This window comes from Acipenser ruthenus, chromosome 32 (genome assembly GCF_902713425.1).
Source record: "Acipenser ruthenus chromosome 32, fAciRut3.2 maternal haplotype, whole genome shotgun sequence".
NCBI classification, from domain to species: Eukaryota; Metazoa; Chordata; class Actinopteri; order Acipenseriformes; family Acipenseridae; genus Acipenser; species Acipenser ruthenus.
In genome coordinates this window covers 14,891,330-14,914,511 of record NC_081220.1, presented here as the reverse complement: position 1 = coordinate 14,914,511, position 23,182 = coordinate 14,891,330, and the positions used below count along the sequence as shown (strand labels likewise).

The 23,182-nt window shown below is 48.1% G+C and overlaps 2 protein-coding genes across 2 annotated transcripts in view; both read right to left on the bottom strand.

Moving 5' to 3' along the window:
• Positions 1–149: 149 nt before the first annotated feature.
• On the bottom strand, positions 150–15,611 carry LOC117395467 (regulation of nuclear pre-mRNA domain-containing protein 2). Its single transcript, XM_059005909.1, has 10 exons — positions 14,275–15,611; positions 9,363–9,492; positions 8,867–8,985; positions 8,389–8,441; positions 7,645–7,771; positions 6,965–7,140; positions 6,393–6,714; positions 5,474–5,662; positions 4,732–4,938; positions 150–3,958 (listed from the first exon to the last, which is right to left on the bottom strand). Exons 1-10 carry the CDS (start codon positions 14,483–14,485, stop codon positions 1,077–1,079), a joined length of 4,416 nt encoding a protein of 1,471 aa, XP_058861892.1. The 5' UTR covers positions 14,486–15,611; the 3' UTR covers positions 150–1,076.
• A 1,422-nt stretch (positions 15,612–17,033) lies between these two features.
• The window catches only part of LOC117395112 (U4/U6 small nuclear ribonucleoprotein Prp3), a 13,675-nt gene continuing 7,526 nt past the window's right edge, over positions 17,034–23,182 (bottom strand). The window contains exons 9-16 of the mRNA XM_059006077.1: positions 22,971–23,053; positions 22,090–22,233; positions 21,256–21,355; positions 20,701–20,814; positions 19,701–19,819; positions 18,880–18,960; positions 18,207–18,268; positions 17,034–17,571 (exon numbers count right to left, since the gene is read on the bottom strand). Of these exons, the coding sequence (XP_058862060.1) occupies positions 17,422–17,571; positions 18,207–18,268; positions 18,880–18,960; positions 19,701–19,819; positions 20,701–20,814; positions 21,256–21,355; positions 22,090–22,233; positions 22,971–23,053 (853 nt within the window). The 3' untranslated portion in view covers positions 17,034–17,421. The remainder of the gene's footprint in view (positions 17,572–18,206; positions 18,269–18,879; positions 18,961–19,700; positions 19,820–20,700; positions 20,815–21,255; positions 21,356–22,089; positions 22,234–22,970; positions 23,054–23,182) is intronic.

Here is a 23,182-nt window from a genome sequence, read left to right as displayed (position 1 = left end):
GTGGTCTTCCTTGACTAGAGAGTCAAATGGATTCATAATAAAAATAAAAAAGGGAGGATTTAGGTGGGGGGGAGGGGGGGGGACATGTTTTTTTTGTTTTTGTCATTTTCTTCAGTTGACATGAAAAAAAAGATTTCTGTTTTTACAACTTTTCTTTGTTTGTTTAATATATAATTTTCATTTTTGAACAAAAAAAAAAAACTAAACATACACTAAAATGATCATCTTTCACACAGAACAAGGATGAGCCAACAACTTTTTTTTTTTTTTTTTTACAGAATTATTATTTTTTTTCAAGGGAGAGCTGCATTTGCAAGGTAGTTACGGGACAGGATCAAGATAATTGCAAACCTTTTTAACCCCTAAACAATTTTTAGAAAAAACAAAAAACCAGCCAAGCAGCTCTATGTTTAGAAACACGAAACTGGATTCTCAAAGACGAGGGGGTGTGGGGGGGGGGGGGGGGGAAATAAAAAGGTTTTTAGTCGACGCATCTGTCCGTTGAATTCCTGAAGTTTGCTTTATAACTTCCAAACACATCCACCACTATAAAAACCCTTTTTTTCCTACTTTACACCTGAAGTTTCCAATCTAGAACGGTTTCTCTGTTACTCAAACATGGTAACAGTACATGCGGTACTCTGATCACAATTCAGTCGTACTTTTGGTTTCCAAACCATGCAATGGTGTTTTTTTTTTTTCTCATTATAGAAAATAACAAAAGGGGGAAAACAAAAACAAAACAAAAAAATAATAACCACCTTTTTTTTTTTTCATCTTAGTAATTCTCTCTCATCTCCCTCTTGTCTTCCCTGTGAGCACTGAAGCACACTTCATGTAACAGCTGTGTTTGATTTGGATGTGTTGGAGGCAGAGCACAATGCTGGAACAGTGACCAGACAGACAGGCAGGCAGGCAGGCAGGCAGAGACAGGCTGCTTCGGGCTTCGCTCCGTTCTCAGTTACAAGAATTTGGCTCATTTATTTTTTCGGGGGGGTGGGGGGGGAGCTGGCAAACTGGAAGGTGTGGATGCAAGATCATTTTATTCTGTGATGTGATCTGTTATATTTTTTATTTTAATAGCGAGGGGGAAGGAAAGGGCGTTTGGGGGCGTAAAAGGGCCCCCCCCCACCTCCCACCCCCATGAAAGACGGCCTGGGCCTCTTGGCTCCTCGGAACGGCTCCCTCGGATGGAAGTGGGGTTCCCGGGGCCTGAAATCGGGGCGCGGGTTGCGGAAATAAGGTCCCGTTTGCAGAGGGTGAGGGTGCCGCTGCTGTTGAAATGGTTTCGGCCGGGGGGGGAGCAGAGGCACCATCCCGCCGTCCATCCGGTGCTGCTGCTGGAGGGGGGGCGGCAGGCGGTGTCGTTGCTGTGGGGCGCCCCCTTGCTGCAGCCCCCCGCACTGCTCCCTGGGAGAGCCGGGCGGAGGCCCGGAGGGCAGGAGGTGACCGTGGCCCCCCAGGCTCTCCCTCACCCTCCCCAGGTTGGGGGGGTGCTGCTCCGTGGGGGAAGGCAGGAGGCTGGGGAGCCCCCCGAAATACTCTTTGACCGTGCCAGGGCGGGGCGGATGGTCCCCCATTAGAGGAGGAGGTTTGAGAAGCTGGGGAAGGGGGGGGAGGAGAGGGGTGGGGGCCCCGTCCTGAGGGGGAGGGGGGAACTGGTTGTTGGGGACGGGCTGGGGGGGCATTGAGGGGTCCAGGAGCAGCATCATAGGAGGGTTGGGGGGCATCCCGAAATCTCTGGGGGTGCCCGGTGGGGGGGGCGGCAGGAGGGGGATGGGAGGGAGAAGGGTGTGCGAGTTCCCAAAGAAGGGTCCGCCGGGGGTGTCCTGGAAGTGCTGCAGGGGGAGGCAATCCTCGAACTGGTTCCCAAAACCGGGGTGGGGAGGGGGCTGCTGCTGCTGATGGGGCAGCCCGGCCATTAGAGGAGGAGGAGGAGGAGCAGAAGAGGAAGAGGAGGAGGGGGAGGGCGGGAGAGGGGGTACCCCCGAGAGATCGGAAGGGGGTTCCATGTAGGGTTCCCCGCTTTCGTACCAGGCGCCCCCTTCTCCGGCAGGCAGGGTCCCCTTCCCGATCACCCTGATGGACTCCACCGTCTGGATCCTCTCGCCGGACATCCTGCAGTTGTTGTACCCCAAAGTCTCGATGGGGGCCCCCTTTCCCACAGTGCTGTCGGGGAGCGGGTCGGAGGAGGAGACGCGGGTCTCGATCCTGTAGTGTTCCTCGTCCTGCTCCGGACCCTTGGCGGGGAAATCCCTCTCTCTCGGATGGCCTCCGAATTCGCTATCGGAAGACTTTCGCGAGCTGGAACTTGAATTTGGATTATTAGTAGTATTATTATTATTGATCTTTTTGAATTCCAAGCTCGAAGACGTAGGGGAGCTCAGCTGGGGATTCTCGCCTCCGCCACCTCTGTTCCCCAGCCCCCCCCTGCCGAAGGAGTTGGGCTGACCCGTTCCAGCACCGCCACCGCTCTGGGAAGAAACCAAGTGTCGGCCGGAATGGGGGGAGGAATCCGCCAGCCCTCCGAAGTGCTTGCTGTGGTTGGCTCCGGCAGGGTCGCTGGTGGGAGGGAAAAAAACTTCGCTGGCTTTCGGGGAAGGTGAGGGGGCGCCCTCTGAACCCCCACTCCCGTACCCGTAACCGTGCCCAGAGGGGGAGGGGCTGGGGCGGCTGTTGAAACTGCCGTTGTTGTTGTTGCTGTTGTTATAGCCGGCGCCGTCTTTCTGCTGTCGATTCCCAGACGACGACGGAGTGGAAGGTTTCTTATTCTTGTACTCTCTTGTCCCGCCTTCACTGGACGGACGCCTCTGATGCTTCCCCCCCCCTCCTCCTCCTGCCCCCCCCTTCGTGATAACCTTGGGGGGCCTTTTCTCCGCACAGCCGTATTCGTATCCCCCCTCTTCCTCCCCCTCCTCATTATCGGGGTAGAAATTCTCAGGAGGGGCGTCGACTAGGCCTCCCAGGGAGGACGAGGAGGGCTGCTGCCCCCCCCAGCTGCCTGCCTGAGCCCTGTAGGCAGTGGGGGAGAGATCCAGCCTCACCCCTTGGCTGTAGGGAGTAGTTGAAGATATAGAGGCTGCATTAGAGGCGCTGGTGGTGGCCACGCCAATGGCAGCCACTTTGCTCTTGGTTAGCTTACCGTCATCGTTTTTATTAACGGTTTTATTCTGACCGCTGCTGGTCGAGTTTGACAGCAGTTTGGGGTTCGGGGTGTAACCGTCCCGCCCCAGGAGGGGGGACGGTGCGCTGGGGGTCGAGGAGGGACCAGGGCTCAGGATTTTGGACAGGAGGGACATGGGGTCCACTACTCCCAGAGAGGAGGAGGAGGAAGAGGAGACAGAGGAGGAGGAAGGCTTGTCCATCATTTCGTCCTGCGTGGGGGTCCCCCCTCTCTCGTCCCTCACCGGAGTGCCCTCCACATTCTCAGAGAGTTGGCTCGGCAGGAATTCCGGGCCGCTGGCGTTGGCTTCAGAAGCCTCTCCACCTGCACTACCCCCCCCTCCTCCTCCCAGAATGGGGATATTGAGGTTCAGGGCGCTGAATCCGGGGTTCCCCTGGAGGAACCTGTGGATTTTGAGCTCCAGGCTGGAGGGGGAAGGGGAGGAGGTCGAGGGCTCCTGCTGTTGCTGCCGTGCTGGGGGCCCGTCCTTTCCAGGTTTGTTACCCCGGTGTGCAGAGCTGGAGCTGGGCTGCTTGTTTCTGGAGCTGCTGCTGCTGCTGCTGCTGCTGGGGGCTGCCTGGCTCTTGGTGGCTGAGCTGGAGGAGACTTCGTGGGCAGGGGAGCTGAAGGAGTGGCCGGGCTGGCTCCTGGAAGGGGCGGGGAGCTGAGAAGGAGTCAGAGATGATGACGAGGAGGAGGAGGAGGGGGTAGTCGTGGAGGGGGGTCTGTCCTTGGTTGTGTGAGGGGCGGGTTGAGAATTTCCGACAGCGACGCCCTGAAGCAGAGAGGAAAGGCCTGCAGAGAAAACAAATGTTAGAAAAATACATTCGAAAAAAAAAAAAAGGTGTAGGGATCGACTGACAGCTAATCTGACAAGAGTGTGATCCAGTCCTGGTTTCACTAGGAGTTTAATAATAAGACACACCTGAGCTTGTTAGCTAGACACACTGGGGGCTGATCAAGCTGGTAGCAGTGAAACCTGGACTGGGTGACACTGCTGTGCAACAGGAGTCTCATTCCTATCCCTGCAACGAATGCTCTTCAATGGGAGTCTTAGTATTATTACTATTATTAATAATAAGGCTCACAGAATGAATGCCCTGCAAGCTGCAGTGCGAGTGTGAGAGCAGTGGGGGGCGCCGTTGCCCCTCTCAAAGCTGCAGTGCGAGTGTGAGAGCAGTGGAGGGCACCGTTGCCCCTCTCAAAGCTGCAGTGCGAGTGTGAGAGCAGTGGGGGGCGCTGTTGCCCCTCTCAAAGCTGCAGTGCGAGTGTGAGAGCAGTGGAGGGCACTGTTGCCCCTCTCAAAGCTGCAGTGCGAGTGTGAGAGCAGTGGGGGGCGCCGTTGCCCCTCTCAAAGCTGCAGTGCGAGTGTGAGAGCAGTGGGGGGCACTGTTGCCCCTCTCAAAGCTGCAGTGCGAGTGTGAGAGCAGTGGGGGGCGCCGTTGCCCCTCTCAAAGCTGCAGTGCGAGTGTGAGAGCAGTGGGGGGCGCTGTTGCCCCTCTCAAAGCTGCAGTGCGAGTGTGAGAGCAGTGGGGGGCGCCGTTGCCCCTCTCAAAGCTGCAGTGTACCTTGCAGGCTGGGCCCAGGCTGCCCTGGGGTTTTGGACAGGGCGCTGAGGATGCCTTCGGCAGTGACGTCCACTTTGGACAGGATGCTGGCCAGGGGGTTGGCGTTGGCAGGGGCAGAGGGGCCGTGCACGGGGGTCTTGGGGCCCCCGGGGAGGGAGGTGGGGGTGGTGGGGGTGCCGGGAGAGGGTCTGGAGACGGGGCTTGCTCCTGCAGAAACACAAAACAGAAAAAAAACACAGCAAATCAATCAATCAATCAATCAATCAATCAATCAATCAATACAGTTATACTTTAGCTTTTTATAGTCATGACTTTAGTAATTTACTGCAATCTAAAGTAATGTTTATATAGTAAGGCCACCCCTCTATTCAGAACACACAACCAATCAACAAATCAACACAATGAAATGCATTTATAAAGTATTTTTAAATACATCCCACACTACCACCAAGATACTGCAGCTGTCTCCTGTATAAAATCAGCTAAAAACCTTCAACAGGGATGGGAATCAGACTCCCGTTGCACAGCAGTGTGATCCAGTCCTGGTTTCACTAGGAGTTTAATAATCAGACACACCTGAGCTTGTTAGCTAGACACACTGGGGCTGATCAAGCTGGTAGCAGTAAAACCTGGACTGGGTGACGCTGCTGTGGAATAGGAGTCTTGTTATTATTATTATTACTATTAAGCTCCCCCCCCCCACCGTACTGCACGGTTTCCCCGGGCCCCCCCCCTGACTGACCTGTGCTCTTCATGACGGAGGTGAGGCTGCTGAGAATGGAGCTGATCTTGCCCAGGTCCACGTTGGCGAGGCTGGGGAGCGGGATCCCCGGGAGGGGGGTCTGCCTGGCGGGGGTGCCGGTGAGAGGGCGAGTCGGAGAGGAGCCGGACTGCACTGCGGAGTCACGCCTCTCCTCCCTGCGCTCGTCCACTGCATCCAATCAATACACAATAATCAACTAGAATCAACACACACCGATATCAACCAGAATCAACACACACCGATATCAACCAGAATCAACACACACCGATATCAACCAGAATCAACACACACCGATATCAACCAGAATCAACACACACAAAACCAGTATCAACCCGAATCGGAATACCTTGAACATTTTGTATATAGCAATGCCATTATAACAAAGCATTAAAACACAATACTGATAACACACAACATTTCTAATAACGTATTACTAAAACACAAGACTGACATTTACAACAAACACTGTATTTATAATAACTTAATCAAAAAGTATGAATAGCAATACTGATACATTAATAAAAACAACACTACCTTTATAATTACTACATAATGTATTAACAGCAACGTAACACTGATATTCTTAAATATAATACCAGCACCTTTATAATAATGTATTAATATTATTATTAACAGTAATACAGATATAATAATAATAATAATAATAATAATAATAATAATAATAATAATAATAATACTACATGTATAATAATTTAATCATAAGTATCGATAGCAATACTGATTACTAATTAACACTAATTTATAAATATAAAATCCTTTATTACTAGCAATACAATACAGACTTATGAATTAAAAATATTACACTAACTTATCCTTTACTGGCAAAAATAATGACTTGATTCCAATTTACTAACCCAAATACAAGCCCGAGCCCTACCTATGATGTGCTGGTGTGCGGGCCCCTCGTCGTCAGACAGCTCCATGTCCTCCACATCTCTGTTGTCCTCGGTGGGCTCCGGACTGGAGGAGCGGGGGGTCACCCCCCCGAAGGGCTCGTCCATCTCCACCCCGTCCACGTCCCCCGTCGTCCCCGCCCCCTCCTCCTCCATGTCGTGGAAGGGGGACTCGGAGCCCGTGGGGGAGGGTGCGTCCATGCTGGGGGAGGGGACGGGAGACTCCTCCGGGTCCGGCAGGCTGCTTTTCAGCAGGTCCAGCTTCTTCTTCAGATTACCCACGCGGTTTGCAAAGGTCTTGTACGCCTGCAGAGTCGGGAGGAGGGGGGGGGGGGGGGTGTTTAGATAAGCAGCAGAGATGGAAGCCCGCCCCCATCTCCCTCCTCCCTGTTGCACAGCAGTGTGATCCAGTCCTGGTTTCACTGTGAGTTTAATAATCAGACACACCTGAGCTTGTTAGCTAGACACACTGGGGGCTGATCAAGCTGGTAGCAGTAAAACCTGGACTGGGTGACACTGCTGTGCAACAGGAGTCTGCACTGCGCTCCGCACTCACGTTCGCGACGATCTTGACCTCCTTGTACTGCGCTTCGTAGAAGACGTCTGCGTTCTCCAGGGCCTCGATCAGGGGGGGCCCGCTGCGCACCCGAGTCTCCAGGAACGACACAAACTCCTCGAGCTTCGCACTGCCGTCCTCGAAATCCTTCGAGAACCTCTTCCCTCCCGCCTTGTCTGGACACACAGACGAGAGACGGAGGAGGGGACAGAGAGAGAGAGAGGAGAGAGAGAGAGAGAGAGAGACAGAGACGAGAGACAGAGACAGATATGAGAGAGACACACACAGACAGAGAGACACACAGGCAGACAGAGAGAAAGACAAGCAAAAGATAAGAAAACAGAAATCAAAACGCCACAACTATAATTCACAGTTTACAACACTGTCATCTGAACTATGTATTTATCCCAAATGCATTCTCTAGACACAGATTGCACACACCAGCGCACCCCGATACCAGACTGGCTCCCCATTAAACTTTAAAAGATTAGGGAACACTTAGGGAATCAAAACCGAATCCAACACCATTCAATTTGAATTATTATTATTATTATTAATTTATTTTACTTATTTGGCAGACGTCTTTATCCCAGGCGACTCACACGGGTGTCACAGGGCAGCACAGGGTTACAATGCAAGCTTCATATTTAAATACAGTGTCGTTTACAGAAGGAGCTCACCTTTCAGTCGTTTGAGGGTCTCTGTGCTGCACACGTCCACCCTCATGGTGGCCAGCTGCTTCTCCTTGATGTCCACTTCGTCCACCGAGCGCTTGTAGGCGGCCAGCTGATCGATGAAGGTCTGGGGCTGAGAGCAGAGAGAGAGACTGAGAACATTATCAACATGAACCCTATCAGGGTGAGATACTCACACTAGCCCTGCTGCTGCTGCTGCTGCACCGAGTCCTGGGGTTCAGAGCTCCCCTCAATGAACTCTATTATTATTATTATTATTATTATTATTGAATATTTCTAACCATGCATTAGTCTATCGTCCCACCCCTAGCAAGGACTACAAGAGCTATTCATGAAATAAAAGCAAGGTGTGTGTCTCGGGGGGTGTATGTGTGTGTCTCGGGGGGTGTGTGGGGGGGGGTGAGTGTCTCTGGGGGTGTGTGTGGGGGTGTATGTGTCTCCGAGTGTGTGTGTGTGTGTCTTGGGGTGTGTGTCTCTGAGTGTGTGGAGGAGGGGGGCGGGGGGGGTGTCTCTGGGTGTGTGAGTCTGAGTGTGTGGAGGAGGGGGGCGGGGGGGTGTCTCGGGGTGTGTATGTGTGTGTGTGTTGGGGTGTGTGTGTCTGAGTGTGTGGAGGAGGGGGGCGGGGGGGGTGTCTCGGGGTGTGTGTCGCGGGGCGGGGGGTGTCTCTACACAGCATTTAAAGCAAGCAGACGGTTTGACTCTGAATTCTTTTTTCTTGATTAAGCTCACCGTGAATTCTGCAACAATCTTGGACTTGAGGGCTGCTTTGGGGTTGACAGGCACTGAAGAGAGAAGCACAAACAAATCAGCATTTAAAACAAACACGAGAGCTACAGAGAAGGGAGTCTGGAAATCTAACATGAAATACTGGACTACTATTATGGATTCTTTCCAGTAGATTTTTTTTCAGCGATATCATTTGGTAGTCATTTTGATTACATGGTGTTAAAAAATATAACAAAAAAAATAAATAATAAAATATATAATTTTAGATTCTTAATATATATATATATATATATATATATATATATATATATATATATATATATATATATATATATATATATATATTTTAAATGATGCCTCAATCCTAAATGTCTATGCGATGCAGAACTTGCGGCCATGCGCTGTCAAGTCAATCCCATGGAAGAAATCCCCCGATGGGAATTCGGGATTCGTCCCGATGCCAGTGACCCCCGTCCCTTACCGGGAGCTTCTTTCTTGACGAGTCCCGTTTTCAGTTCGGCGATGAGCTCCTCGGGATAAACGTTCCGCTCCTCCCAGATTGTAAAAATCCGCTCCACGGCTTTCCGCACCGCGGCATCCCTGACGTGGGAACAAAACAAAAACGCACAGGATAAGAAAACAAGCAAATAATACAAACTCTATAGAGATAAACCTGGGCAACATTTAACACAATTTACAACCCAGTCCTGGGCTCAAACTCCTGACTCTCGTGCGTGTGTGTGTGTGTGTGCGTGTGTGTGTGCGTGCGCGTGTGTGTTACAGACTGCGCTTGTAGATCTCCTGCTCCTCCCCTCCTGCTCTGCACTGGACTCGCCTGACCTCAGCACCACGTTACTGGATCCTCAGCTGATGCACTATCCTTGCACCTTGCACTGTGCACTATTACAGCATTCCCCTCTGCACTCTGAATCCCTGATGGGCGGTTCTGTTGCTGCAGGGTCGGGTGTGACACCTACTTGACCAGCAGGGCGGCGCCGGGCAGCACCTCAGCGAAGGCACTCCGGTACACCATGGCGTTCTTGCGCTTGCAGTTCTGGATCACATCGTTGGCCACGTAGAAGAGATTGAGACGCTGGGCAGAGTCGGCTGAAAGAGAGCAGGCAGGTGAGGGGGGCAGAACTGAAACAAACGAGCTCCTATTGGAAGTGACTCTGCAGCAGCAGCAGTAGCAGTTGTTGATGATGCAGAGTTCACCCCCCCTAGTCTCTGTAAGCTGCTTTGGAAAAAGCATCTGATACTAAATAATAATAATAATAATAATAATAATAATAATAATAATAATAATAATAAAGCAGGGGAAGAGAATGAGTCCATCCATTTCCATTGAACAGGGATGGAAATAAGACTTTTGATCCATTCCTGGAGTTTAATAATCAGACACACCTGAGCTTGTTAGCTAGACACACTGGGGGCTGATCAAGCTGGTAGCAGTAAAACCTGGACTGGGTGACACTGCTGTGCAACGGGAGTCATATTCCAATCCCTGATCTACCTATCAGTCTGTCTAAATATCCCACAATCACCACAGATACACTGTAGCTGTCTTCTCTATAAAATCAGCTAAGCGCCTCCTTCAACCAATGACTAATCTACAGGGATGGGAATCAGACTCCCACTGCACAGCAGTGTGATCCAGTCCTGGTTTCACTGGGAGTTTAATAATCAGACACACCTGAGCTTGTTAGCTAGACACACTGGGGGCTGATCAAGCTGGTAGCAGTAAAACCTGGACTGGATCACACTGCTGTGCAATGGGAGTCTGATTCCCATCGCTGGAAAGCACAGACTATCGCAACCCAGAAATCATTAATCAAGTAGGATAACTTGAGCTGCACCAAGAACTTCACAAAAAAAACAACGTCATTATCAACGAGGTATGCAAGCGAGACACACACACACACACACACACACACAGATTCTAACACCAAGATTCATCACAACTGGATAATATACGTAAAACAATTGTAATAAAGTGCGACAGGACAGCCAGCCTTCACAGAACCCCAGGTTTTGATTCTCAATAATAACATTGTGCAAGTCTGATCAGAACTGTGAGCTTTTAAATGGAAGAAATAAACACATCCACACAGCCAGATTCGGAGCCTGCTCTCAGGAACCTCCTCAACAAGAGTCCTGGCAATTCAGCACGGCTGGATTCGCTGTTACACACGCACACACAGATACTGCGACGTAACATTGTGTGAGCTGCACCACAAATCGGATTAGCTTTTCTATGTAAAAAAACACAAAATAATGACACATTACAGATCAGCTTTCAAAGAGCCCCAGGCTGCGATACACGGAGTACTGTGCTGAAGAATCATCATCGTGATACAAGCGGACACAAACCCACGCCTTCACACCGCAGGCTCGCTGCTCCAGCGGTTAAAGAACAGGGGCTCGATACCAGGAGGATCAAATCCCAGCTCAGCCACTGACTCCCTGTGTGTGCGTGTGCGTGACCCTGAGCAAGTCACTTCACCTCCTTGTGCTCCGTCCTTCGGATGAGACGTAAAACAAACGAGCTCCTATTGGAAGTGACTCTGCAGCAGCAGCAGCAGCAGCTGTTGATGATGCAGAGTTCACCCCCCTAGTCTGTAAGTCGCTCTGGATAAAAAACGTTTGATAAATGACCAATTACTGTTTCCACACCTGCAGAGAAACACATAATAGACTTCATTGAGGGGAGCTTGATCAGCCCCAGTGTGTCTAGGTAACAAGCTCAGGTGTGTCTGATTATTAAACTCACAGTAAAGCCAGGACTGGATCACACCGCTGTGCAGCGGGAGTCTGATTTTCCATCCTTACATTTTATATATAAACTCAAGATTTAAAAAAGCAGGTAACTTTTAAACACCTTCACTGTTATTTAAACCAACATCATAATCATAAATAATAATAAATAATAATAATAATAATCATAAATAATAATCATCATCATCATCATAATAATTACTGTACAGGGGGATTAGGAATCTCACATGAATCGTGACATCACTCCACTCAATGTTTAGCTGCTTTCTTACATCCCTCACAGTACTACACCATTGAACTTCACTAAATCACACAGCCACTACTATTATTAATGAGTCATTCAGCAGATGCTTATCCAAAGAGACTTACAGAGACCAGGGGGGTGAACTCTGCATCACCAACTGCTGCTGCTTCAGAGTCGCTTCCAATAGGAGCTCGTTTGTTTTACGTCTCATCCGAAGGACGGAGCACAAGGAGGTAAAGCCTCTCTGAGCTTGTTACCTACACACACTGGGGCTGCTCAAGCTCCTAGTAAAACCTGGACTGGGTGAAGCTGCTGAGCAATAGGAGTCTGATTCCCATCCCTGATCTATTTATCTAAATACTGTAAAGCCATAAATATGTCCGAACAAACATTTTTGGGAGGAATATCAAATCCCACTGACACATGCTTTGTATATTACAACAGCGCGCAGGCATTTCTGGAGCAAAACAGGTGTTATGGGTGTGATTCACCTAATATTTAATATCCCACCGTCACCATCAAATTACTGTAGCTGTCTTCTCTAAAATCAGCCAGAAACCTCCTTCAACCAACGACTATCTGTCTATCTATAGGGAGGGAAATGAGGGTCCCGTTGCACAGCCCGCATCAAAACACACTGGAGTTATAAACACAATAACAAAACACACAGTGAAAACACAACAGTACAGAAAAACCAGGGATGGGAATCAGACGCCTATTGCACAGCAGCATCACCCAGTCCAGGTTTCACTGCTACCAGCTTGATCAGCCCCAGTGTGTCTAGCTAACAAGCTCAGGTGTGTCTGATTATTAAACTCACAGTGAAACCAGGACTGGATCACACCGCTGTGCAACGGGAGTCTCACTCCCATCCCTGAAAACTAACATTTCCAAAGCAGGACAGAAAACCTGCAGCTTCTCATAACAAACCACTTAATGTTCATTCCAAATATTTTCTTTGCTTAAAAATTATTTATTCATTTCACTTCCCACTTTCAATTAGCCGCAGTTACTACTGCTAATTAAACCCCTATCAAAATCTGTGATCCCTCAAGATCAGATCAGTTCACAGGATTTTACTACTGTAACAAAACAGCAAATGTTGATTCATACTCTTATAAAAAGTCCCCCACAGAAAAAGCACAGCAAAGTGTAACACAGCACAGAGAGGTCTGGTAAAGCATAGGGAAGCATTGTAAAGCACAGAGAGGTCTGGTAAAGCATAGGGAAGCATTGTAAAGCACAGAGACGTCTGGTAAAGCATAGGGAAGCATTGTAAAGCACAGAGAGATCTGGTAAAGCATAGGGAAGCATTGTAAAGCACAGAGAGGTCTGGTAAAGCATAGGGAAGCATTGTAAAGCGCAGAGAGGTCTGGTAAAGCATAGGGAAGCATTGTAAAGCGCAGAGAGGTCTGGTAAAGCATAGGGAAGCATTGTAAAGCACAGAGAGGTCTGGTAAAGCATAGAGAAGCATTGTAAAGCACAGAGAGGTCTGGTAAAGCATAGGGAAGCATTGTAAAGCGCAGAGAGGTCTGGTAAAGCATAGGGAAGCATTGTAAAGCACAGAGAGGTCTGGTAAAGCATAGGGAAGCATTGTAAAGCACAGAGAGGTGTGGTAAAGCATAGGGAAGCATTGTAAAGCACAGAGAGGTCTGGTAAAGCATAGGGAAGCATTGTAAAGCACAGAGAGGTCTGGTAAAGCATAGGGAAGCATTGTAAAGCACAGAGAGGTCTGGTAAAGCATAGGGAAGCATTGTAAAGCACAGAGAGGTCTGGTAAAGCATAGGGAAGCATTGTAACGACCAGGAAATGATAGTTGTGGGGGTCTGTAGTTCCAAACCAATGTTAACTCTAAACCCCACACACTGTCAATGACAAAGCAGACTTCATTCAGCATGTGTTGTCCTCTACACGCTGTGTTCAATTACAGGGGCTTACAAAGCATCCAAATACTATAAAATGATGAAGCTTCAGAGATGGAAATCAGGCTCCTATTGCACAGCAGTGTGATCCAGTCCAGGTTTTACTGCTGTCAGCTTGATCAGCCCCCAGTGTGTCTAGCTAACAAGCTCAGGTGTGTGTGATTATTAAACTCACAGTGAAAAACTCCGAAATTATCCAAAAACCGCGATTAAAAGCAAGCATCGATTAAATAAAAATTAACTGAAACTACAAATCAGTCTGGCAACCGCATAATTATATTATTTATTTCTTAGCAGACGCCTTTATCCAGGGCGACTTACAAGATATCACATTATTTTTTACATACAATTCCCCATTTATACAGTTGGGTTTTTACTGGAGCAATCTAGGTAAAGTACCTTGCTCAAGGGTACAGCAGCAGTGTCCCCCCACCTGGGATTGAACCCACGACCCTCCGGTCAAGAGCAAGCACTCAGGGTCACCCAAAAAAACCAACACGCAGAATGCCACACACTCTCTCCCGAGTCTCCACGCAACACCGTCACTCAACCACGAAACCACCAGCCTCGGAGATCACAACAATCACAACTACTTAAAATATAAAATAATAAAATAAATAAATAAAAGCTTACAACCGGCAATCGACCACGCTAGTATTCAAAACGATTAATAAATCAAATAAAAAGACACACACACGCCGCAGAGCTCAGAAACCGGACCGTGTCTGTAATACTAGGAGGAGGAGGAGGAGGAGGGCCTCGCTGAGGTAAATAAATAAAATAATACATAAATTAAAAACCACACGACACGACCACCGTGCTGCCAGCGACGCCGACAACACCAACCAGCCAGGGAGAGACGGAGCAGTTTATATAAGAGAGCGTTTCTTTAAAAATAAAACACACAAACACAAACACAAAACAACAACAACCACCGCCGCCGCTCACCTCTCTTCAGGGACCGGATCCAGTGGCGAACGACGACGGCGCTGTGCTTCTTATTCTCGATACACCAGCTGGAAAGCCCCTGGATGGACTCCATGGTGTTGGAGACCGCTTGAAATTTGCGGTCCACGGACGACTCGAGTCCCCCCGCTGAGGAGACTCGGCGGCCGCCGCCGCTGGCGCTGCTGCTGCTGCTGCTGCCTCCCGCCGCCATCTTTGCCGTGTGTCGCGCTGGGCGGGCACGGCGGCGCGCTCGCGGGGTGTGGCGGGGACGCGCGGCGCGCTCGCGGGGTGTTCCGGGGACGCGCGGCGCGTACTGCAATAACTTAATAATATCGATCAACGGAGGAGTTTTTGAATTTTTTTTTTTTATATATAAATAAATATAATATTGTTTCTTTAATCCGATTCTATCAATGGAGATAGCGTTTTTTTTAGATGTAACTTTTTTATTTAAAAAAAAGCAACGTTTTTGCAACCGTTAATAAATTTTAAACACGGAGATCACCACTTTATTTATTAGAATTGAGTTAATCTGTTTTTTTTTAGCTCTATGAAAAACTGTACAGCACAAGACCGCTGGTTGTATTATAAGATTGGAAGGTTCTGGAATTCACCTGTTAGCTAGTTTCTATTTTATTTAAATAATAATAATAATAATAATAATAATAATAATAATAATAATAACTAACATACGCTCTGCTAGCTACGGCAGTGAAGCGTTTGAAATGCAACGACGTTTTTAAATCCTGTTGCGTGTGCAACTCTTTAATATCAAGCGCATTTCATAAGATATATTCTGTATTGTGATCGCTGCTCTCTGGCTAATTAATCCGAGCTACATTTAAACGGCAGTTTTAATATGCGTGTGTGTGTGTTTTAATTGTGTGCTGGATGACTGTGCAGAGTTAAAACCAGAACCAATCGCAGTAACAACAAAACCAGTTTGTGTGTTTTGAAAAACAAAAAAAAAAGCGAAAAATAAAGAGAGATTTTAATTATCTTTTAAGTTTCTGACCGGCCGGTTCCCTCCGTCGCGTCGTTCCTCACCCACCCCCTTTTTTTCTTGTTTGTTTAATTGTTTTTGAAGGTGTTAACTTTACATTTTCTTTTTTTTTTAATTCGTTTTTTTGTTGTTTTTGAATTTCACGTCCGACGACAAAACCGCCCGTCCGCCATCTTCATCCGAGCGCGCTCAGTGCGCATGCGTCAGCGAGGCCCCCGCTCGGCCACACCATGAAAGAGGCGCCAGAATTGTTTTTGTTTTTGTTTTTAACTTTTGATAATAACGCTTGCGCTTTAAAACGTGTTTTTTAAGTTCTCGTATTAGGAAACAAATCGCTTTTATGTGTTTCTTCGATAAACAATAATTTCGTTTTCGAGATGGCCTCCCCCTCCTGTGTTGAAATGGTCGCTCCCTCGCTCTACGGTGTCTCGGTTCGGACAAACTCCCTGCTGTGTTGGTTGCGCGCCTTGTGAACGTATCATTTAAAAACGCGTTTGGACTTTCATCAAAGATCGACCCAGTTATAACGCCGCGGTGGTTCCTTGACTCGGGCTGAAACGAAGAAGCCTCGACAGAGACATTTTACCAACAAATAGCGTCCGAAAATTAAATATGAACTATTTCGTTTCAGTTTTAATTTCTGTAAACGTTTCATTAAAAGCCAGTGAAACAATTTCACCTAGTAAATATTTCAGTATTGCTCGGCAATTTTAGGCAAAATTCAACTTTTTTTTATAGCCCCTTATCCTTAATCCGCTAGCTACTTATTTTTGTGGTGTGTTTTAATTTGTGCTTATTTTGTTTAAATTTGTTTTACGGGTAATAGGGACTAATTTACCTGTAACTATGGAAATTATAGTGTTGTGGCAAAGTGAACATCAGGGTCTTTAAATACTGAGGGGCTCGGGGCTTTGAGCAAATACAAGTTATGTTTATATATATATATATATGGGCAGCAGTGTGGAGTAGTGGTTAGGGCTCTGGACTCTTGACCGGAGTGTCGTGGGTTCAATCCCAGGTGGGGGACACTGCTGCTGTACCCTTGAGCAAGGTACTTTACCTAGATTGCTCCAGTAAAAACCAAACTGTATAAATGGGGAATTGTATGTAAAAATAATGTGATATCTTGTAACAATTGTAAGTCGCCCTGGATAAGGGCGTCAGCTAAGAAATAAATAATAATAATAAATATATATATATATTGTGTACTGTCTCGGGGTCAAATGCCTGGTTTTCAAATACCATTCGCTTTTAATGAATTCCAAACACCTCGTCATTGATCAGGATTATCAATTAGCAGCAGCGTGGTGTTAAAACGAGCTTCTCACAACAGTGGAAGCGAAGTCACTTCAATCGAAGAGGTCGCTGTTGAAATCAATTAAAATTTCCTTGAAATGAATGAAAGTAAGACGCGTCACAAACCTCACGCGTGTTCTCCAGACTCCAAGGGGCAGAGCAGGTGTGAGTGAATGCAGGCGTGCGTGCAAAAGAACTGCAGAATACTCTCTCTCCTCTCCCCCTCCCCCTCATCCACCCCCACACTCCCGGGGCAGAGTTATTTAACCCTTTCAATGCACAAAATACTGAAAATGGCAAAATAATAATAATTTTGGACATATTTCTCATTGAAAAGGTTTCTGTTTTATTGTTGCATTGCTTTAGTGATCTGTGGCAGTGATATTCCTTTTACACAGCATCTTGAATATAATACATCTACCTGGACCAGTTTAAAATCATGTTTTAAAGTGTGTGTGCGTTTCTTTAAAAAAAAATAATACATGTAAAGAACAGATTTTGTTTTGTTGTCAGATAACGATATTAAAACCAAAAACAAGAAGATTCCTTTAAATGAAGATAGTTTTTTTTTTTTTTTTTAATTGCTCTGGATCGTGCATTTTTACTAATATCTCAAACGGGTAGTTAAAATAAAAAATAATAAAAAAAATAAATTCTCATGACCGGGAACATGAACATCCTGCAGCGAGTGAACCGAAGAACCTAGAACTTTATGAGGGAAAAAAAAAAAAAAAAACCAAACACGATGTGAACACTTTTCCATTTGCAGAGTTTTTGGGTTGTGTTTATTTTTCCTGTCCTGGTTTCCCGAGCTGTCCGAGCCTCTGTCTGTCTGCCCTGCTCCCTCCTCAGTCCTCTGTGGACTCCAGGACCGACTCGCTCAGCGCCAGGTCCCAGTAGTGTTCAGTGCCGTGCTTTTTGAAATGTTCCCGGGCCATGTTCTCAGTCGGGCACTGTTTGAATTTGATATCCCCGAAGCTTCTGTCCTTCGCGGTGCCCTGGAATACAAAGTCAAAACTTAATAACAAAACAGGAAGCGGTGAAGACGCATTTCAAACCGAGCTCTCCACAGAAATCAGGGCGAGGGTCTCTGGTGTGGATCGGGGGGCTGATTCACCGTTCAGAGTGAAGGAAGAAACAGCTGCTTGGGTTTGTGTGGATCGCTGATCTCCACAGAGTCTCAGAAAAGCAGCATGAAATCATCACAAACCCAAGCAGCTGTTTCTTAATTCACTCTGAACGGTGAATCAGCCCCCCGATCCACACCAGAGACCCTCGCCCTGACTCTCAGCTCCTGATTTCTGTGCAGGGCTGGAGAGATTCCTGGTTTCAGTAGGAGTTTAATAATAAGACACACCTGAGCTTGTTACTTACACACACACACACACACACACACGCAGGCACGCACGCACGCACGCACTGTGGCTAACCCAGCTGGTGTTTAATACAAGCTGGAATGACGGTGACCCTCTCCTGTGAACTAATTGAACTCTGGTTTCTCGCAGCGCCGGTATCGCTGGCGATGGTTTTGCAGACTCACTCCCCTGTGCGCAGCAGAGAGAGGATTCTATAAAATCAGGGATCAGGAGCGGGGGGGAGCGGGGGGGAGGGGGGGGAGGGGGGGGGAGCTTACCTCCCACACAAGGCAGCACTTGTTAGTCTTCTTGGCAGCTTCATCGTCCGAACCATCAGGGTCTGTCACAGAAATGGCAGAGTTACTATTATTATTAGTAAGGAAGCGACTTAGAGACTAGGGGGGGTGAACTATGCATCATCAACAACTGCTGCTGCTGCTGCTGCAGAGTCACTTCCAATAGGACCTCGTTTGTTTTACATCTCATCCGAAGGACGGAGCACAAGGAGGTGAAGTGACTTGCTCAGGGTCACGCACACACACACACACACACACAGGGAGTCAGTGGATGAGCCGGGATTTGAACCTCCTGGTATCAAGACCCCTTTTCTCTAACCGCTGGACCTCCAAGCTTCAGAGTCAGGAGAAGGTAAAGGGTTCGGGTCTAAGTTTAGAAGTTAGGAAGGTCGTTTGCACTGTATAACCAGGGACGGGAATCAGACTCCTGCTGCACAGCAGTGTGATCCAGTCCTGGTTTCACTGTGAGTTTAATAATCAGACACACCTGAGCTTGTTAGCTAGACACACTGGGGCTGATCAAGCTGGTAGCAGTAAAACCTGGACTGGGTGACACTGCTGTGCAATGGGAGTCTGATTCCCATCCCTGGTAGAACTGTGCGTGTGCGTACAGTAAAGGGACAGATGAAGTCGAGAGAGAATTCAGAATTCTTACCGCCACGCTTGGAGTTTCTCTGTTCGTCCCATTTAATCCTGTGAAGCATCAACCGCTTAAACTTCTTCTGTGCTTTGGGACCTCGAGGAAGACAAACACACAGGCAAGGGAGAGGCATTCAGTACACACCCTCTTACTGTGACATTAGAGCAGGGTGAGAGACTCACACTCGCCCTGCTGCTGCTGCTGCACCCAGTCCTGGGGTTCAGAGCCCGAGGTCCTGCCAGCGCCCCCCACGGAGAGCCCGGGCATGCTCACCAAAATGCAGGTACGTCCCGCTGCAGGGAGAGTTACCTGTTACCTTGAGTCTCAGGGTTAGAAACTCACACACCAGCCCTGCAGCCAGTCCTGGGGTTCAGAGCTCCCCTCAATGAAGTCTAGTATTATTATTATTATTATTATTATTATTAATATTGAAATGATCAGGAGCCAGGAGTTTGAGCAGGGTTACAAACTCACACTAGCCCTGCTGCTGCTGCTGCTGCTGCTGCACCCAGTCCTGGGGTTCAGAGCTCCCCTCAATGAAGTCTAGTATTATTATTATTAATATTGAAATGATCAGGAGCCAGGAGTTTGAGCAGGGTTACAAACTCACACTAGCCCTGCTGCTGCTTCACCCATTCCTGTGGTTCAGAGCTCCCCTCAATGAAGTCTAGTATTATTATTATTAATACTGAAATGATCAGGAGCCAGGAGTTTGAGCAGGGTTAGAAACTCACACTAGCCCTGCTGCTGCTGCTGCTGCTCCAGTCCTGGGGTTCAGCGGTGTGAGTTTGTCCCCCTGTGTTTGCTAGCCTGGTACAGAAGGACGAGTTTCTTACCTCCCTCGACCACGACGACGTTCACATCCCTGCGCAGAACCACGGTGCCAGTCAGGTACAGCTGCCCAGCATTGGCTTCCACCTTAAACTTCTTAGCAGGATCGCTTAAGTTTCTGATTCTGCAAAATATTTAGATATTTAGACAGATCAGGGATGGGAATCAGACTCCCGCTGCACAGCAGTGTGATCCAGTCCTGGTTTCACTGGGAGTTTAATAATCAGACACACCTGCGCTTGTTGCCTAGACACACTGGGGCTGATTTTTCGTTAAGTATATATGGAAAACTATACAAAGTGCTGGGTATGGAATTCAATATGTTAACAAGGGAACATTATTCAGCAGCTTTCATTGGACTCTATGAAGCTGAGGGAGTTCATTCTATATAGAGGGGGTGGAATTCAATATGTTAACAAGGGAACATTATTCAGCAGCTTTCATTGGACTCTATGAAGCTGAGGGAGTTCATTCTATATAGAGGGTGTGGAATTCAATATGTTAACAAGGGAACATTATTCAGCAGCTTTCATTGGACTCTATGAAGCTGAGGGAGTTCATTCTATATACAGGGTGTGTGATTCAATATGTTAACAGGGAACATTGCTCAGCAGGGTTCACTGGCCTCTCTGAAGCAGAGGGAGCTGCTGCTCCAGTCGGTCAGGCTGCTCACCTGTACACTGCTATGTGCACCCCGTGGCTCAGGTCCTCTGTGAAGCAGAGGGAGCTGCTGCTCCAGTCGGTCAGGCTGCTCACCTGTACACTGCTATGTGCACCCCGTGGCTCAGGTCCTCTCTGAAGCAGAGGGAGCTGCTGCTCCAGTCGGTCAGGCTGCTCACCTGTACACTGCTATGTGCACCCCGTGGCTCAGGTCCTCTCTGAAGCAGAGGGAGCTGCTGCTCCAGTCGGTCAGGCTGCTCACCTGTACACTGCTATGTGCACCCCGTGGCTCAGGTCCTCTCTGAAGCAGAGGGAGCTGCTGCTCCAGTCGGTCAGGCTGCTCACCTGTACACTGCTATGTGCACCCCGTGGCTCAGGTCCTCCTTCAGTTTCTTCGCTTTCTTCTCTTTCCGTTGTTCTGTCGTCAGTTTGCGAGCTGCATTCGCCTCTTCGTGAGCTCTGAGGGGCGGGGAGTGCGACGAAAAAATAAATACAAAGTATTACACCTTAGAGCTGGGAAGAACATGAGTTTGTCAGTTTCGAATACTTAAAACCAGGGATGGGAATCAGACTCCTGTTGCACAGCAGTGTGATCCAGTCCAGGTTTCACTGCTACCAGCTTGATCAGCCCCAGTGTGTCTAGCTAACAAGCTCAGGTGTGTCTGATTATTAAACTCCTAGTGAAACCAGGACTGGATCACACTGCTGTGCAGCGGGAGTCTGATTCCCACCCCTAATCTATCTCTCTATCTCTCTATCTCTCTATCATATACTGTAGCTGTCTTCTCTATAAAATCAGCTATAAACATCCTTCAATCATCCTATGCTGGATTGCCATTATTCTTACACTTCACAAATAAATGAAACACTAAATAAACACACACACGCTAGAGCACTCACTTCTGCCTCTTTGCCATCTGTGCTCGGACGTGCGCCTCCACTTTAGTGGGGTCCTGGACAGCCTCTGTTCCCAGCACTCGCATCAGATTGGAGATCCGCACTGCGGGACGGGACGGGGGTCAAAGTCAATTCACAAGAGAAGGACGCGATGGTGGGATTGCGTTGAACCCGCCTGTCTGCCCTACACACTGTTTCAATACGCAATAGAGGGGACCGGTTCAGTATTCAGAGCTTGTTTTAAAGGACGGCTCTTTTGCACTGGTAAGTGTTTGATGAGTCTCAGACACATTTACAAAATGAGGTGTTGCTATCGATCTATCTATCTATCTATCTATCTCAATGTATTATTATTATTATTTATTTCTTAGCAGACGCCCTTATCCAGGGGTGACTTACAATTGTTACAAGATATCACATTATTTTTACATACAATTCCCCATTTATACAGTTGGGTTTTTACTGGAGCAATCTAGGTAAAGTACCTTGCTCAAGGGTACAGCAGCGGCGTCCCCCACCTGGGATTGAACCAACAACCCTCCGGTCAAGAGTCCAGAGCCCCTGACCGCTACTCCACACTGCTGCCCTGTAGAATGTAATCAATCTATACTCGCACACGCACACACACACACACACACACACACGCACACACACACGCACGCGCAGTACTGACACTAACGATGGAAACAGATTTATAGATCGACTGGGGTTGCTAATATATATCTCTGAAGGGGGGGGGCGTGGTGTATAGGGTGCAGTCTTTCTGGATGGGGGGGGGGGGGGGGCGGGGGGTGCGGGGTGCAGACGGACAGTCTTTGTGGATGGGGTGGGAGGTACCTTTGGGCTCCGGGGGGGGCATCAGTCCCAGCCTCACTTTCTCCTGCAGCTCCTTCTGCCCCTCGCGCCTCGTCTGCCTCCTCAGCTTCTTCTGCTCCTTCTTGGTGAGGAAGACGCCCAGCGTCACCGGCGCGTCCGAGTTCACTGCGGGGGGGGGGGGGGGGGGGGGGGGTGCTTAGAGAAGGTCAGCATTTCTGCATTCCCCCCCCCCACATGGATCTACTGTGCATTTACCGTAGCTTACCCTGGTCTGTCATGTTTATCAATTTGCTTTACCAGACCTCTCTGTGCTTTACAATGCTTCCCTATGCTTTACCAGACCTCTCTGTGCTTTACAATGCTTCCCTATGCTTTACCACAACTCTGTGCTTTACAATGTTTCCCTATGCTTTACCAGACCTCTCTGTGCTTTACAATGCTTCCCTATGCTTTACCAGACCTCTCTGTGCTTTACAATGCTTCCCTATGCTTTACCAGACCTCTCTGTGCTTTACAATGCTTCCCTATGCTTTACCACAACTCTGTGCTTTACAATGTTTCCCTATGCTTTACCAGACCTCTCTGTGCTTTACAATGCTTCCCTATGCTTTACCAGACCTCTCTGTGCTTTACAATGCTTCCCTATGCTTTACCAGACCTCTCTGTGCTTTACAATGCTTCCCTATGCTTTACCAGACCTCTCTGTGCTTTACAATGCTTCCCTATGCTTTACCAGACCTCTCTGTGCTTTACAATGCTTCCCTATGCTTTACCAGACCTCTCTGTGCTTTACAATGCTTCCCTATGCTTTACCAGACCTCTCTGTGCTTTACAATGTTTCCACTGTGAGTATCACACCTCCAGCTCCACACAGGTGAGGACAGGTGTGCAGCCCTGCTTACCTGGAGGGCTCATCTGCGCTGGATGCTCCACCAGGTTGGTTATCCCAAAGAGTTCGTTTTCATTAGACAGGTTCTCAAATTTTCTGGGGGTCAGAGAAAGAAACTGCGGATTAGTTAGAAAACTAGGGGTACCCCAGTGACCAAATCTGCTCGTTAACTTCTCCGTCACTCAGAGCAGAGATGGGAATAAGACTCCTGTTGCACAGTCCAAG